Source organism: Anomaloglossus baeobatrachus, chromosome 5 (assembly GCF_048569485.1).
Source record: "Anomaloglossus baeobatrachus isolate aAnoBae1 chromosome 5, aAnoBae1.hap1, whole genome shotgun sequence".
Taxonomy (NCBI): domain Eukaryota; kingdom Metazoa; phylum Chordata; class Amphibia; order Anura; family Aromobatidae; genus Anomaloglossus; species Anomaloglossus baeobatrachus.
Window position 1 is genome coordinate 323976920 of NC_134357.1, and position 14262 is coordinate 323991181.

The 14262-nt window shown below is 45.0% G+C and overlaps 1 protein-coding gene across 1 annotated transcript in view; it reads left to right on the forward strand.

The window, feature by feature from the left end:
- Nucleotides 1-14262, forward strand: part of CCNDBP1 (cyclin D1 binding protein 1) — a 56345-nt gene that overhangs the window by 34258 nt on the left and 7825 nt on the right. Inside the window, exons 5-10 of the mRNA XM_075349778.1 lie at nucleotides 9161-9257; nucleotides 9338-9411; nucleotides 9558-9634; nucleotides 10727-10980; nucleotides 11462-11522; nucleotides 14105-14151. Coding sequence (XP_075205893.1) covers nucleotides 9161-9257; nucleotides 9338-9411; nucleotides 9558-9634; nucleotides 10727-10980; nucleotides 11462-11522; nucleotides 14105-14151 — 610 coding nt within the window. The remainder of the gene's footprint in view (nucleotides 1-9160; nucleotides 9258-9337; nucleotides 9412-9557; nucleotides 9635-10726; nucleotides 10981-11461; nucleotides 11523-14104; nucleotides 14152-14262) is intronic.

Below are 14262 nucleotides of genomic sequence, written 5' to 3' on the forward strand. Positions count from 1 at the left end.
AGAATTAATTGGACCACAAAATTGTTGCACAATTTCTCTTTGGTTCACCTATACCCCAAATGTGATTCAAAGCTACTGTTTAGGCACATGATGGCTTGTAAGTGAAGGAGCGCTACTTCAGTTTTAGAGTGCCATTTTTACTTCAATAGATTGCGGACATGATGTCACATTTGAAGGGCCCCGACATGCCAAAACAGCAGAAGCCCCCACAAGTGACCCCATATTGTAATTTATACTTCTTGAGGAATTCATCTAGGGGTGTTGTGAGCATATTTAACTCACAACAATTCAATCGATTCACATAATTGTATAACATTTCACTAGGTAAATGGAAATATTACCACTAAAATGTTGATTTGACCCCAAGGGCTAGTGGAAGAAAACAAATGGAAAAATTCCGTCAATGCCCCATATGTGGTTAAGAATTACTTTTGAGGTACAGTGCAAAGCTCAGAAGGGAAGAAACGCCATATTATAGTGCAGATTTTGCTGTTATGGTTTCGGGGTTCCACGTCACATTGCCAGAGCCTTTGAGCTGCCAGAACACTAGAACGCTCTCATAAGTATCCCCATTTTCCATCTACACCTCTCACTGAATCAATGTAAAGGTGCAGTGATCATATTAACACCACAGGTGTCACATAATTTTATACCATTGGGCAGCGAAGAAAAAATTATTTTTTTTACACAAAACTTTTGTTTTAGACAGATTTTACATTTTCATGCGTGGAAATGGGGATAAAATAGCACAAAAAGTCTGTCTCATTTCTGAATTTCGGCGTAACATGGCAATACTCCATGTGTGACTATAGAGTACTGCTTAGCCACAAAGTGAGACGTGGGAGGGAAGGAGCTCTATTTGACTCCCAAACACCGAATTCTCTGACGCCTCATTGGGAGACACAGGACCATGGGTGTTATGCTGCCTATCCATAGGAGGACACTAAGTAGATGCAAAAACATAGCTTCTCCTCTGCAGTATACACCCCCTGGCCGGGCCAGGCAAGCTCAGTTTTAGTTTAGTGTCTGTAGGAGGCACTTCCTTTCAAGGTTTGTTATTTTTTGAGGGCGACGATTTCCTTTTGGGACCGATCTCCCACTACCATCAACGGGCGGGAACGTGAAGTGTTGCCTACATGTACCTCCTCCCACGACGCTGGATCCTGGGCTGGACGACGGGTTCCACAGACACCGATTTTCCAAAGCCCAGGGTAGAGGCCTGTGCCCTATAGCCCAATTCCTCAGCCCCTCTCTGCAGGCTCTGAGTTGAATATGACACCGACACAGCAAGCTGACTGCTATTTTCACTGCCTGGAAAGCAGTGTTTTAAGGTGAGATCCCCCTGACTGGTTTCCCAGACAAAGGGAGAAAAGGCTGTGCAGGAAAGGCTCCCAGGACATTTACAGTATTTATTATGTGCAAGGAGCAAGGATCCTGCACACACAGTGTTAACTTTATCTAGCTTGCTGGCTGGAGGAGGGGGAAGTTCTGCTGTTTGCAGAAAGTCTTGCAGATAATTTCCGGTGGCAGGGGGGAGGGCTCAGGGACTCACGCTGTTTATTATCTGCTCTGTTTATTTGCTCTAGCAGAAAAGCCGGCTGATAACCACCAGTGACAAGCTGTGTGCTGACTGTAGGGAGAGGGAGGAAAACTCAGAAGCTCCCTTCTCCGCCGTTTTTTACTACCCACAGCAGGGGGGGCACACTGACTCATCTTCCCGCTCTTTTAGCGCTAAGCCCCGCCCCCCCGCGGCCGCGATAAGCCCCTCCCCCCAGGAAAGCATGCGAAGATCTTCATAGAGCTTAATCCTTCCTGAGGACAGGACCATCGCCTGATTCTGGTGAGGTGCTTGCTTCAATTGTAGCTCTGCTGAGCATTGCTCCCCCTCCTGGCATACTCCTATTAGGAACATGCAGAAATCTAAGGGCACTAAGAGTACTAAGGCCCACATAGTCTATTATTCAGCCTGCACTGCCTGCCATGCTGAGCTACCACGTAAACACACCTCTTCTCTCTGTGAGTCCTGTGCCCCTATAGCCCCCCTGCCACCATCGGCCCAGAGCCTAGGGCCCCCAGCCCACCGGAATGGGCACAGTTTCTGTCCCAATCCATGGAAAAACTGTCACAGAACCTGGTGCTGGCTATGCAATGTCTATGTGGGGAGATAAGGTATGCACACCAGTGACTATGTAAGGGGAATACATGAAATAGCAGAAACTGCTGTGTGAATACTGACTTGAAAAATCCAATAGCTATATGCAAGAGTGAAAATGTGAAAAATGGAATCTGCATTACTGCCATGAACATATGAATCAAGAGAAATTTAGCTACTGAATTGATCAATGCAATAGAGCCCCAACACTACGCCAAAGTATTTCTCTACGTTGGGGTCCCTAGCTTGTGTGTGTCCTCTCATGCAGTTAAAAAACTTACAGTGTATGGGAAGCTGAGACCCAGGCTATTTATGCGTATGATATGGATTGGCAATAGGTGTGGTTGGGGAGGGTTCACAAACGAAAAAATACTAACAAATAGGAATAACGTTTGGAACACCATTCTAAGTCCGAACTGGACTTATTTGTTAGTTAGTTAGTATTGTTAGTATTTTTTCGTTTGTGAACCCTCCCCAACCACACCTATTGCTAATCCATATCATACGCATAAATAGCCTGGGTCTCAGCTTCCCATACACGGTAAGTTTTTTAACTGCATGAGAGGACACACACAAGCTAGGGACCCCAACGTAGAGAAATACTTTGGCGTAGTGTTGGGGCTCTATTGCATTGATCAATTCAGTAGCTAAATTTCTCTTGATTCATATGTTCATGGCAGTAATGCAGATTCCATTTTTCACATTTTCACTCTTGCATATAGCTATTGGATTTTTCAAGTCAGTATTCACACAGCAGTTTCTGCTATTTCATGTATTCCCCTTACATAGTCACTGGTGTGCATACCTTATCTCCCCATAGTGATGTTTCTTTAGGTTTTTTTAGGTTTTTGCACCCAGTTCGGACTTAGAATGGTGTTCCAAACGTTATTCCTATTGGCTATGCAATGTCGTCTTCCACACCCTTCTGGGTCTCTGGACGGAACGCAGCCTGAGGATACCACCTATGGAGGATCCTTCTGAGGTAATCCCGGCACATGCTTCACCGGTTGCAGGGATCAGGAAAAGAGCACACGACCGGGTGTCTCCAGCGGGCTCTCCCTCGGGAGCACTCAGGGCAGGCTCTCCCACACGCTCCACGGCTTCTGAAGAGCTGGAGGAGGGAGAATGCTGTTTGTACCAGGAGGATTCCTTGGTTTCACCCTCCCCAGATGATCAAACTGAAATAGACTCCCTTATAGCAGCAATCAACCAAACTCTGCATCCACTACCACTGACCATGCGGTCTCCTTTAAGAGGGCAAGGAAACCCTAAAAGGTTTTCGCTGATCACCCAGAGTTTCAGGATATTTTCACAAAGCAAAGGGAGAAGCCTGACAGGCGCTTCGGTAACCGAAAACTCATGGAGTCCCGGTACCCTTTTGCCTCACCTGCCCCTAAGGGCTGGGCCGATCCGCCCTCGGTCGACCCCCCCGGTCTCCCGCCTTACCACAAAGACACTCCTGTCTTTACCCGATGGTTCTTCCATCAAGGACCTGACAGACATACAGGTGGAGCACCTCTCCCGCTCTGCTTTTGAGGCTGCGGGTTCCTCCCTCTAGCCCTCCTTTGCCTCTGTGTGGGTCGCAAAGGCGATCTCGGTCTGGGCAGACTCCCTTAACACTTCGCTTGAGGAATCCCAGTTCACTCATACCTTCACAGAGGTAACAGCTCAAATTGCCGCTGCAGCGGAGTACCTCATCCAGGCCTCCATGGACGCTGCTACCTGCGCAGCGTTTGCCGCCTCTAATACCATAGCCATCCGTAGAGCTTTCTGGCTCCGACAATGGCGAGCGGACTCTGCCTCCAAGAAGTCTCTCACGGGCCTTCCCTTTTTACCAGACCGATTGTTTGGCGAACGTCTGGACAAGCTCATTTCTGACGCCACGGGAGGAAAGAGTACTTCCCTCCCTCAGCTGAAGTCCAGGACGTCCTTCACCAGACGTCCACAGTCCTCGTTTCGCTCCTTTCGGAACTCATTTGGTTGGTCGACATCCCGTGCTCTCCCCGCCACCAGCCGCGGACTACGCAGGGACCGACCGAACTCAGCTCTCCCCGAAACCAACTTCGTCATGGCAGCCTTGACCGAAACAGTCCAGGACTAGGGAGACTCGGCCACGTTTTCCCCCCTCATGACTCCTTCGGCGCCCCGGAAGACACACTCATTGTAGGAGGTCGACTGCGGCTCTTTCAACACATCTGGGCTGCCGCCTCAGACGACAAATGGGTGCGAGACCTTGTGTCTTCCGGTTACCGGGACCCGACCCCCGAGTCGGCTTTTTCTCTCAAACCCCCCAAAGACTCGAAAACGAGACGAAGCTTTTCTCTCAGCAATCCACTCGCTCCAAACAGCAGGAGTGATAATACCTGTCCCAGACGACGAGAAGTTCGGGGGTTTTTATTCCAACCTCTTTGTGGTCCCCAAAAAGGATGGTCTCAGTTCGACCCATCCTGGACCTCAAACATATGAACAAACTGAACAAACATGTGCACGTAAGGAGATTCAGAATGGAGTCCCTAAGGTCCATTATTGCATCCATGGTCGAAGGAGAATTCCTCGCCTCCATAGACATCAAAGACGCGTACCTGCACATATCCATCGCCCCAGATCACCAAACGTTCCTCCGCTTCGCAATTCAGGACTCCCACTTTCAATTCGTAGCTCTACCCTTCGGCCTTGCCACCGCACCAAGGGTCTTCACCAAAGTCATGGCGGCCACCATGAGCGTCCTTCACGCCAGGGGAGTAGTTGTTCTCCCTTACTTGGACGACCTCCTCATCAAGGCCCCCTCCTTCCGCGACTGCTCAACCAGCGTACAGATCACTGTGGACACCCTATCCCGCTTAGGGTGGCTAGTGAATCTGGACAAATCATCCCCGATCCCATCACGATCCATCACCTTCCTGGGCATGTCCCTGGACACCCGTCGGGGCTTGATCGTTCTCCCTCAGGACAAGGCGATCGCTCTTCAACGAGCGGTACGCTGCCTTCTACGTCCTCCATCTCGCTCCATTCGATTCAGCATGAAAGTGCTCGGCAGGATGGTGGCGGCTATGGAAGCAGTACCCTTTGCTCAGCTGCACCTCCGCCCTCTGCAGCTAGCCCTTCTAGCGGCCTGGGACAAGAACCCCTTCTCCCTGGACAGACATCTTCACCTGACGCCTTCAGTCAGGTACGCACTCCGCTGGTGGCTTCGGTCCTCATCCCTATCGAAGGGGAGATCTTTTCTCCCAGTGAACTGGCTGGTCCTGACCACGGACGCCAGCCTCCTAGGCTGGGGAGCAGTGTACCGGCACTACACTGCTCAAGGACGTCGAACGCCCCAGGAGTCTTTCCTTCCCATCAACATCCTGTAACTCCGCGCGATCTTCCTCGCGCTCAGAGCGTTCTGCCCTCTGCTAGCGGGTCGTCAGATTCGAGTCCAATCGGACAATGCGACCGCTGTAGCCTATATCAATCGGCAGGGGGGCACCCGCAGCAAAGCGGCTTATCTCGAGGCCCACAAGATCCTCAGCTGGGCCGAATCGACGGGATCAGTGATATCAGCGGTACACATACCGGGGGTAGAGAACTGGGCAGCAGACTTTCTGAGTCGCCAAGGCCTGGCTGCCGGAGAATGGTCTCTCCACCCAGATGTGTTTCTGCACTCGCTGGGGCACACCAGATGTGGACTTAATGGCCTCAAGGTTGAATGCAAAAGTACCCGCGTTCATACCCAGGTCACGCGACCCGCAGTCCCTCGGCGCGGATGCTCTAGTCTGCTCCTGGCACCACTTCCGCCTGCATTACATATTTCCACCTCTACCCCTGCTGCCGCGGGTAATCAGGAAGATCAAGGCAGAGGGAGTCCCGGTGATACTGATAGCACCGGACTGGCCCAGGCGCGCCTGGTACGCTGAATTAGTGCAAATGCTCACAGACGCACCGTGGCGCCTTCCAGACATCCCAGACTTGCTGACCCAAGGGCCCATTTCCCATCAGAACTCCAGAGCCCTGAAGCTGACGGCGTGGCCATTGAGACCTGGGTATTAACAAGAGCGGGATTCTCCCCTGCGGTTATTGCCACCATGATCAGCGCCCGAAAGCCTGCTTCATCCCGCATTTACCACTGTACGTGGAAAATCTTCCTTTCATGGTGCAGGGAAATTAATGTCCAGCCTATGCCTCTGGCCATCCCCAGAATTCTCGACTTTCTACAGTCTGGCTTGCAAGCGGGGTTGGCTCTCAGTTCCCTTAAAGGGCAGGTCTCAGCGCTCTCAGTCTTCTACCAATTCCGCCTGGCTCAAAAACCGCAAGTCAAGACCTTCCTCCAGGGCGTTTCCCATCTAGTTCCCCCGTACAAACGGCCGCTGGAACCATGGGACCTCAATCTCGTTCTGGACGGTCTCCAGAGGTTTCCTTTTGAACCCCTCAAGGAATCCTCCCTTGCTCTTCTGTCCTGGAAGGTAACATTCTTAGTGGAAATTACGTCCATCAGACGGGTTTCAGAGCTGGCAGCACTCTTGCCGCGAGCCTTTTCTGATCTTTCACCAGGACAAGGTGGTTCTTCGCCCCCTTCTGGATTTCCTTCCCAAGGTTCTTACCCCGTTTCATTTGAACGAGGACATTGTCCTGCCTTCCTTTTGTCCACACCCGGTTCATAGGGTGGAAAGGTCTCTGCATTCGTTAGACCTCGTCAGAGCTCTCAGATATTACATATCCAGGAAAGCCCCCTTTAGGAAAACGGACTCTTTGTTCGTCATTCCTGAGGGGCCTAAGAAGGGACAGGCAGCTTCAAAGGCGACGCTTGCTCGCTGGATTCGCTCTGCGATCCAGGAAGTCTACCGCTTGCCACTGAAGCCCATTCCTAGTGGGCTGCGGGCTCATTCCACGCGAGCAGTTGGAGCTTCGTATGCCATTTGGCATCAGGCTTCAGTGGAACAGGTGTGTAAGGCTGCGACCTGGTCTAGCCTACATACGTTTTCAAAGCATTACAGAGTCCATACCCAGGTTTCAGCTGAGGCAAATCTGGGTAGGAAAATTCTGCAAACTGCAGTAAAGCACCTCTCTCAGTAGGCGCTCCTGGCTGTCTGGGACTGGTTCCTAGTCCTTGCGTTGTGTTGTCTTCTTTTATGTTTCCTACCCATGGACTGCTTTAGGACGTCCCATGGTCCTGTGTTCCCCAATGAGGCGTCAGAGAAAAACGGATTTTTGTGTACTCACCGTAAAATCGTTTTCTCTTAGCCATCATTGGGGGACACAGCACCCACCCTGTTGCCCTGTTGGGCCTTGGTTCTCTCAGTACCTTATTTGGTTATGACTCTCTTTTTTTTCTCATGTTCCTCTGTTGAGGTAAGTTTTTACTGTTTTTTTTTCTCCTACTGCTTGTGTACTAAAACTGAGCTTGCTTGGCCCGGCCAGGGGGTGTATACTGCAGAGGAGGAGCTATGCTTTTGCATCTACTTAGTGTCCTCCTATGGATAGGCAGCATAACACCCATGGTCCTGTGTCCCCCAATGATGGCTAAGAGAAAACGATTTTACGGTGAGTACACAAAAATCCATTTTTTCCTAGAATATTTTGCAGACTCCATATACAGAGCAGCTAAGTGCCAGAAGTGCAGAATCTCCCCAAGTGACCCCATTTTGGAAATTACATCCTTGTCGTAATTTATCCACAGATGCAGTGTTGATTTTGACTCCATGGGTGTTTTCCAGAAACAAGCTGCTTTGGATGTTGCTGAGTGAAAAATGCAAATCTGCCATTATAGTGCCCAATACATTGTAGTAACTAGTACTTGTAGTGTCCAGTACATTGTACTGCCCCTACTTTGTGCCCAACTCGTGCTCCTGGAGACATGCACCCCGTAAAATAAGCGGGGTCTCATTGCTACAGAAAATGTGGATACTAAATGTGATTTAGGCACACTGTGGGACTCTGTGTTACAAGTAATGTGAAAACCCCAAAAGATTTCCATTAACAGATGACAGACATGAGTAGAGACTTGTTTTTTTTCTTTATGGATTTAGTTGCAGTTTTTATTGAGAACATTTTACATAAAATTTTGGATCACATTTATCCTGTACTCTACGCTGAGGACTTACATCAGCGTTTCCGTCTAAATCTCTGAATGACGTGTGTTCTGCCCTCGCTACATGGTACTCTGAGGTGTGTGCCAGGCATCTAAACCAATCTTCTGAAGTCCAATTAGGAGAATGTTTCTTGAAGTCTATACAGTTTATTGAACATTTAGTAAATATATTTGGGGGAAACTAGAAGCAAAGAAGTAACAAAGAATCAGCACATGTATAAAGGCAACACCGAAATATATATGACAAATGGCTGAACAGTATATAAACAAAGTGTGCTAAATCAGCCTGTTATCTTTTCTTATAAATGCAGTCGACTTTGGTAAAAGCAGGGTTTAGAGTCTAGAGTATCTGATGACTGCAAACAGGTAATACATAATCCTCTTTACCAGCAATGCTATCAAGAAAGGGGATAAAATGGTGGATGTCCTCTATACCTCAGTCGATGAGGAAAATGGGCTCCTTCCCACAATGCACCACTACCGAGACAGGAATGGAATAAGGAGAGTGACAAAACAGAAATTCTTCACCTAGATGGAGCCTGTGTACTGAAAACAAAAACTTGGTAATAAAAACATCAGATTTAATGCTGAAGGCATGACACTCCCCGCCTGGCATCGATGGATGTGCACCATCCCGGTCCTCAAAGGTTATGAGTAGAATTAGTTTGGATATTGGTTTGAGGAATGTCTTAGATCATCCCCTCTGGTCATCTTTACTTCTTCAAAGAGGTGGCCCATAGAGATTCTGTCGAATTTTTGGAGATATCTGATCTTTTCCAGATTGGTCTCACTCCTATTGTAATGCGTAAGCAGAACTGAAAAGGGACCTCATTTTTTCTTCTTTGTTCTCTACATAAAGTATTCGAGCAGTAAAACCTTTTACTATTCTTTAAATGTTTCCAGATATGAAAATGAATTGAGGTGGTTTCCTTTATATATAGGTACCACATTACGCAAGACTGTGAGAGAGGCAGTGGCAGACGTGATAGAAGGCACCGTGCAGCTGATCGATGTCATCCTGAGCGCCCGTATACAGAGGTATGCTATGGAAACAGTTGTGAGAAATTGGCACGTTGACCCTTTTTACTGTTCCTCTTCCTAATTTGCTATCATTTCAGTCTATCACAGGCCCAGCTTGTGTCCACAGGGAGCGTATGGGAAGCCTGTGACCATTTCTCTCAGATCCCTAAAGGTAAATCGATGCATGCCTGTAATTTAGTTCTACGTCATTGCAACACGGCAGATGATCATGTTATACCAAAAGCCTGTTTTATCTCTGCTCCTACATTCCAGTGTAAATGTCATGTTAAGCCTTTTCTCTTTGGCCTGCATTCACAGATAACCATGCCGCAGTGGTTGGGATTGTGTCTGGGTATTTGGGTGTTGTGAAGGATGCGTTAGAAGAAATGGAAGAGGTACTTCTCATTTTCCCCAGTAATAATTATAGGATATTATTATGTATTGTGTGTATGCATTTCTTCTAATTTATATATAACTAAGAAGCGTGTGTTTTGTGTATTGTACAGTAATTTAAATGTCACTGCCAAAGGGAAATAATTGTTTACGTTTTATGCTTATCCTTATATATATATTACAAATGGAAAATTTGCCTAAAAGTAAAATATGTGTTTTTTGGTTTTTTTTTGTTTTTTTTTATTAGTTTAATACCTATTTTTTCAAATGTATTTATTTTGTTTGCAATAAATGTGTATTATAGGGATTGTCCATTACAACACCTTTTTAAATGAAGTACTCCTACTTGTAAAACAAATAATAGATACTTACTCCCTCATCTGTGCCATTCCAGCAAAATTTATAGATATATATATATCTATATATATATATATATATAATATTTTATATATATATTTTTTATATATATATAATATTATATAATAATGTTGCTTCGGCCTGATGTGCAAGTCCTCCATCCTGGTATATACTGTATGTGGACCATTATGATATATTTGTCCCCCATCCTGGGCCCCTCCTTCGATATATGCCTCCCGCTATGCAGATTTTTTGTAACACAAAAAAAAGGAACCATTGTACTCATCTTCCCTTCACTCCCTCAGTGCACAGAGCCCTTTTCTGGCAACTGACTTTGGCATCTAAGTGACGGGCAGCACGTGACATCACTGTCATGTGCCTCCAGTCACATGCCAATGTCAACTGCCAGCTAATCCAAAATGAATATTTACTGCTCCTCACTGCTATAATCCCGTCCACCTCTTGGTTCTGGTTTCAGCACCGAGAGGTGGGATTATGGGCATGGGGAGCAGTAAATATTCATTTTCTTTAATAGTGGACACCTGTTTAGTGTCTTCTGTGACCCATTCCACTACCCCTGACGGCCCCCACAGCGAGCCAGGTACATCCAAACTATAAGACACCCTCCCCACATTTCTTCCAAATTCGAGGGGAATGTGTGTTCTATAGTCCCAAAAATACAGTAAACATATCAATTTTTAACTAGCGGCTCATATGTTGTTTTTTTTCATTTGCAGGCGTTAGCAGGAGGAGAGGATCCATTCAGTGATGTCTTAGATGATGATGATACAGGTGTCCGTGGTAACCAGGATACATACTGGTCAGAGGCTGATCGCAGGCTACTAGGCCCCTGTTTAAGCTTAATGAAAGCTTCAATAGCTTGTCTGAAAAAAGTGCTGGGTACTCTAAAGGCCCATGGAAAGGTAGAGACATCAGAACAAGTGGCACAGCTGGATGACCTGGCAGATATTACCCAGGAAGTCAGCCCCAGGTATAAAGGCATAAGATCAAACAGTTTATTTCTCCTTTTTTTTTCCCTGTTAAGTGTCATTATTTTTTTATATCTTAGCAAAGTATTCACCATATTGTTAGAAGAGACTAATACAACCATCCTTCTAGTTTCCTTCCGGTAGCATATGCACACCACTAATATATAGAGAAAGTAAAATTATACAATGGTCCTGAAGGTAGAGAAAACCTTTAATCTCCTCCCAAGGAAGTCCATCACTGGCAGACGATAACCCGCATAACTGTGTGAAAGTATTTTCTGTGAATTCACTATTATATTGTGATGTTAAAAATTGGAATATTTGATTGACTGCAACAGCCAAAGCTGTGAAAAGCCGCAAGGAAGGTTTTTTTCCTTGAGATTAATAAAAATCAAAAGCGATTTTATATGAAAACTCGCATTCAATATATTAAATACATATTTAGAACATTTTTAGGTTTATCTTTTTAACTCTTTTGCTTAGTGTGGATGAACTGGCTCTGAGCATGTACCCTCCAATGAACCACCCTCCTGTACGGATTAATGTAAGTATTTTCTTTCTAGTATTTGCATTCTTTGCTCCATGCATTCATCACTTTTCATCCAGTCTCCTCATTTGGCCCTGATCTCTTCTTGTACATAAAACATTGTGCTCTTCCCCCTCCTACCTTTCCTTATATACTGTATAAAATTGTACTCTTCCCCCTCCTACCTTTCCTTATATACTGTATAAAATTGTGCTCTTCTTCTCTGCTCTCTTTAATTATAAGTAACATGGTGCCCTTCCCTGCTGTTTTCTTACATGTAACATTGTGCCCTTCCCTTCTATCTTTTCTTACATGTAACATTGTGCCCTTGCCTTCTTTCCTTTCTTACATGTAACATTGTGCCCTTCCCTTCTCTTTTCTTACATGTAACATTGTGCCCTTCCCTTCTATCCTTTCTTACATGTAACATTGTGCCCTTCTATCTTTTCTCTTTTCTTACATGTAACATTGTGCCCTTCCCTTCTCTTTTCTTACATGTAACATTGTGCCCTTCCCTTCTCTTTTCTTACATGTAACATTGTGCCCTTCCCTTCTATCCTTTCTTACATGTAACATTGTGCCCTTCTATCTTTTCTCTTTTCTTACATGTAACATTGTGCCCTTCCCTTCTCTTTTCTTACATGTAACATTGTGCCCTTCCCTTCTCTTTTCGTACATGTAACATTGTGACCTTCCCTTCTCTTTTCTTACATGTAACATTGTGCCCTTCCCTTCTCTTTTCTTACATGTAACATTGTGCCCTTCTATCTTTTCTCTTTTCTTACATGTAACATTGTGCCCTTCCCTTCTCTTTTCTTACATGTAACATTGTGCCCTTCCCTTCTCTTTTCTTACATGTAACATTGTGCCCTTCCCTTCTCTTTTCTTACATGTAACATTGTGCCCTTCCCTTCTATCCTTTCTTACATGTAACATTGTGCCCTTCCCTTCTCTTTTCTTACATGTAACATTGTGACCTTCCCTTCTCTTTTCTTACATGTAACATTGTGCCCTTCCCTTCTCTTTTCTTACATGTAACATTGTGACCTTCCCTTCTATCCTTTCTTACATGTAACATTGTGCCCTTCTATCTTTTCTCTTTTCTTACATGTAACATTGTGCCCTTCCCTTCTCTTTTCTTACATGTAACATTGTGACCTTCCCTTCTCTTTTCTTACATGTAACATTGTGCCCTTCCCTTCTCTTTTCTTACATGTAACATTGTGCCCTTCTATCTTTTCTCTTTTCTTACATGTAACATTGTGCCCTTCCCTTCTCTTTTCTTACATGTAACATTGTGACCTTCCCTTCTCTTTTCTTACATGTAACATTGTGACCTTCCCTTCTCTTTTCTTACATGTAACATTGTGCCCTTCTATCTTTTCTCTTTTCTTACATGTAACATTGTGCCCTTCCCTTCTCTTTTCTTACATGTAACATTGTGCCCTTCCCTTCTCTTTTCTTACATGTAACATTGTGCCCTTCCCTTCTCTTTTCTTACATGTAACATTGTGCCCTTCCCTTCTCTTTTCTTACATGTAACATTGTGCCCTTCCCTTCTTTCCTTTCTTACATGTAACATTGTGCCCTTCCCTTCTCTTTTCTTACATGTAACATTGTGCCCTTCCCTTCTTTCCTTTCTTACATGTAACATTGTGCCCTTCCCTTCTCTTTTCTTACATGTAACATTGTGCCCTTCCCTTCTTTCCTTTCTTACATGTAACATTGTGCCCTTCCCTTCTCTTTTCTTACATGTAACATTGTGACCTTCCCTTCTCTTTTCTTACATGTAACATTGTGCCCTTCCCTTCTCTTTTCTTACATGTAACATTGTGCCCTTCCCTTCTATCCTTTCTTACATGTAACATTGTGCCCTTCTATCTTTTCTCTTTTCTTACATGTAACATTGTGACCTTCCCTTCTCTTTTCTTACATGTAACATTGTGCCCTTCCCTTCTCTTTTCTTACATGTAACATTGTGCCCTTCTATCTTTTCTCTTTTCTTACATGTAACATTGTGCCCTTCCCTTCTCTTTTCTTACATGTAACATTGTGCCCTTCCCTTCTCTTTTCTTACATGTAACATTGTGCCCTTCCCTTCTATCCTTTCTTACATGTAACATTGTGCCCTTCTATCTTTTCTCTTTTCTTACATGTAACATTGTGCCCTTCCCTTCTCTTTTCTTACATGTAACATTGTGCCCTTCCCTTCTATCCTTTCTTACATGTAACATTGTGCCCTTCTATCTTTTCTCTTTTCTTACATGTAACATTGTGCCCTTCCCTTCTCTTTTCTTACATGTAACATTGTGCCCTTCCCTTCTATCTTTTCTTACATGTAACATTGTGCCCTTGCCTGCTGTATTTTAAATGTAACATTGTGCTTTTCTCTGCTCTTTTTTTCTTACATGTAACTATTGTGCTCTTTCCTTTCCTCTGTTATTCATTCCTGTGTTTTAACCTTTGTTCCTGCATTTATCCACTTGCTCATATATGTAACATACAGAAATTGTCTTCTATTTTATGCCATATGTGTATTTTTTTCTTTCACTGCTCTTCTGTCATTTGATTAAAAGATATTATTTCCTTGTATTTTTTAGGCAGCAAAGTTAGCCTCTGTGCTGAAGAAAGTGCTTGAGATAACAAGGTATTTTTGTTCATGATTTGGGGTTTATCTAAACTTGTAAATTAAAATAGAAATGAAGATCAATTCTGCCCTGGTACACAGTTAGCGATGTCCCTGCTTGTAAATATTTTG